This window comes from Alexandromys fortis, unplaced genomic scaffold (assembly GCF_014885135.2).
Source record: "Alexandromys fortis isolate MF-2015 unplaced genomic scaffold, M_Fortis_MF-2015_v1.1 scaffold_339, whole genome shotgun sequence".
NCBI classification, from domain to species: domain Eukaryota; kingdom Metazoa; phylum Chordata; class Mammalia; order Rodentia; family Cricetidae; genus Alexandromys; species Alexandromys fortis.
The window spans coordinates 308241-309904 of record NW_026068234.1 but is presented as its reverse complement, the minus strand read 5'-3'; the positions used below and the strand labels follow the sequence as shown (position 1 = coordinate 309904).

General features: G+C 46.5%; 1 protein-coding gene across 1 annotated transcript in view; it reads left to right on the top strand.

Moving 5' to 3' along the window:
- The window catches only part of LOC126493800 (extracellular calcium-sensing receptor-like), a 58193-nt gene that overhangs the window by 34761 nt on the left and 21768 nt on the right, over positions 1-1664 (top strand). Inside the window, exon 6 of the mRNA XM_050130904.1 lies at positions 1237-1662. Within this exon, the coding sequence (XP_049986861.1) occupies positions 1237-1662 (426 nt within the window). The remainder of the gene's footprint in view (positions 1-1236; positions 1663-1664) is intronic.

The following is a 1664-nucleotide window of genomic DNA, read 5'->3' as shown; positions in this document are numbered from 1 at the left end:
ATGTGCAATCAGCCCCAGCTCCAGCTCTACATTCTTAGTAGAATAGCTGCACTGTTGGAGTTAGTGTCTACCTAATTTAACCTGGAGACCTCACTTAACCTTTATTACTCATCTCCAGTTTACCAATGAGAAATATATCTCATTTTAAAATGCATAGTTGCAGGACATCAATAAATGAGTTTTGGGGACACAGCGCAGTCTAAAACATTTGTTAATTTGGCCAATTACTGGTCCTGTTTCACTGAAATGAACTGTTAAGAACTCACACAAGAGACCTTTAATCTCAGCACCAAGGGGCCAGAGACAGGAGGATCTTTGTGCATTGTGGCCTGAGAGTGTAGTCAACTCAGTGATCTCTAGACTAGGTAAGAGACCCTGTCTTAAAGTAAGGTGAAAAGGGGCCTATAGAGGTAGCTCAACAGTTAGAAACACAACATGGTGGGTCACAACCAAGTATAACTCCAGTTATAGGGGAACTGATGATATCTTCTGACTTCTGCATATTCCAGACATGCACATGGTTTCAAAAGATATGTAGTAACAAAACAGTCAACAAGCAAAATAAAAGAGGTCATTATAAAAGAAGAAGCTGTGGAGACTGGTTATCAGTTAAAGTATTCACTGTCAACACTGAAAGCAAAAGTTCAGGCCCTGGGACCCAAATTGTAGAAAGAGAACTCCAAGTTTATGAAAGTTATGTTGACCTCCACTAGGAAACCAGGGCATGCCTGAGCCCATACACATACTCACACAAACAAAATATAAAAATATGTTTGATTAGAAATATAAGCTAGGGGGAAGATTGAGGAATTATATCACATGTTAAATGTCTGGTCTTGACAAGCATATGCATCCAGTTATAAACATGTGTGCACACACAAACCTGCACACACAAGCATAGGTTAGGTATAATGGTGCACTTGTATAATCACAGCACTTAAGAGGTTGAGGAAGGAGGCTTAGGAGTTTATGGCCACCCTCTGCACTCAGCCTGAGTTCCATGCGACACTGAAGACAGAAACAAAAACTCTCACATAAAACAGACACAGAAATGCAGCTTTTTCCTTTGTGCCTCTGCCTCTAATATCACCCATCCCAGCCCTGGTCACCAAGAATAATTCATAAATCCATGACTTGATGGAAAGGCTGTAAGGGCAGGGAGTGCTTGGGGCACCTTCATTCCGAGCTGGTGCAGTTGGCACTGTGTTGTAGGAATGGTGTCTGTGTCTCCCGTAGACATGAAGAGATGTCTCCTGTGTCCCAAGGAACAGTACTCGAGCCACACCAGAGACCGCTGCCTGCCCAGGACAGAGATCTTCCTGGCCTTTGAGGAACCTCTGGGATTCATGCTGGCTTTGGTGGCACTCTTCCTGGCTGGTCTGGCTCTCCTGGTTCTGGGAGTGTTCCTGAAGCACAGGGACACCCCCGTGGTCAGGGCCAACAACAGAACCCTCAGCTACTTCCTGCTGATCTCCCTCTCCCTCTGTGCCCTGTGTGCCTTGCTGTTCCTTGGCCGCCCCAGTGTCCCCACGTGCCTCCTGCGTCAGACGACCTTTGCTGTGGTGTTCACGGTGGCCGTCTCCTCTGTTCTGGCCAAGACTCTCACAGTGGTCCTGGCCTTCAGGGTCACCAGGCCAGGGGCCAGGATCCAGGTGTGCCTGAGC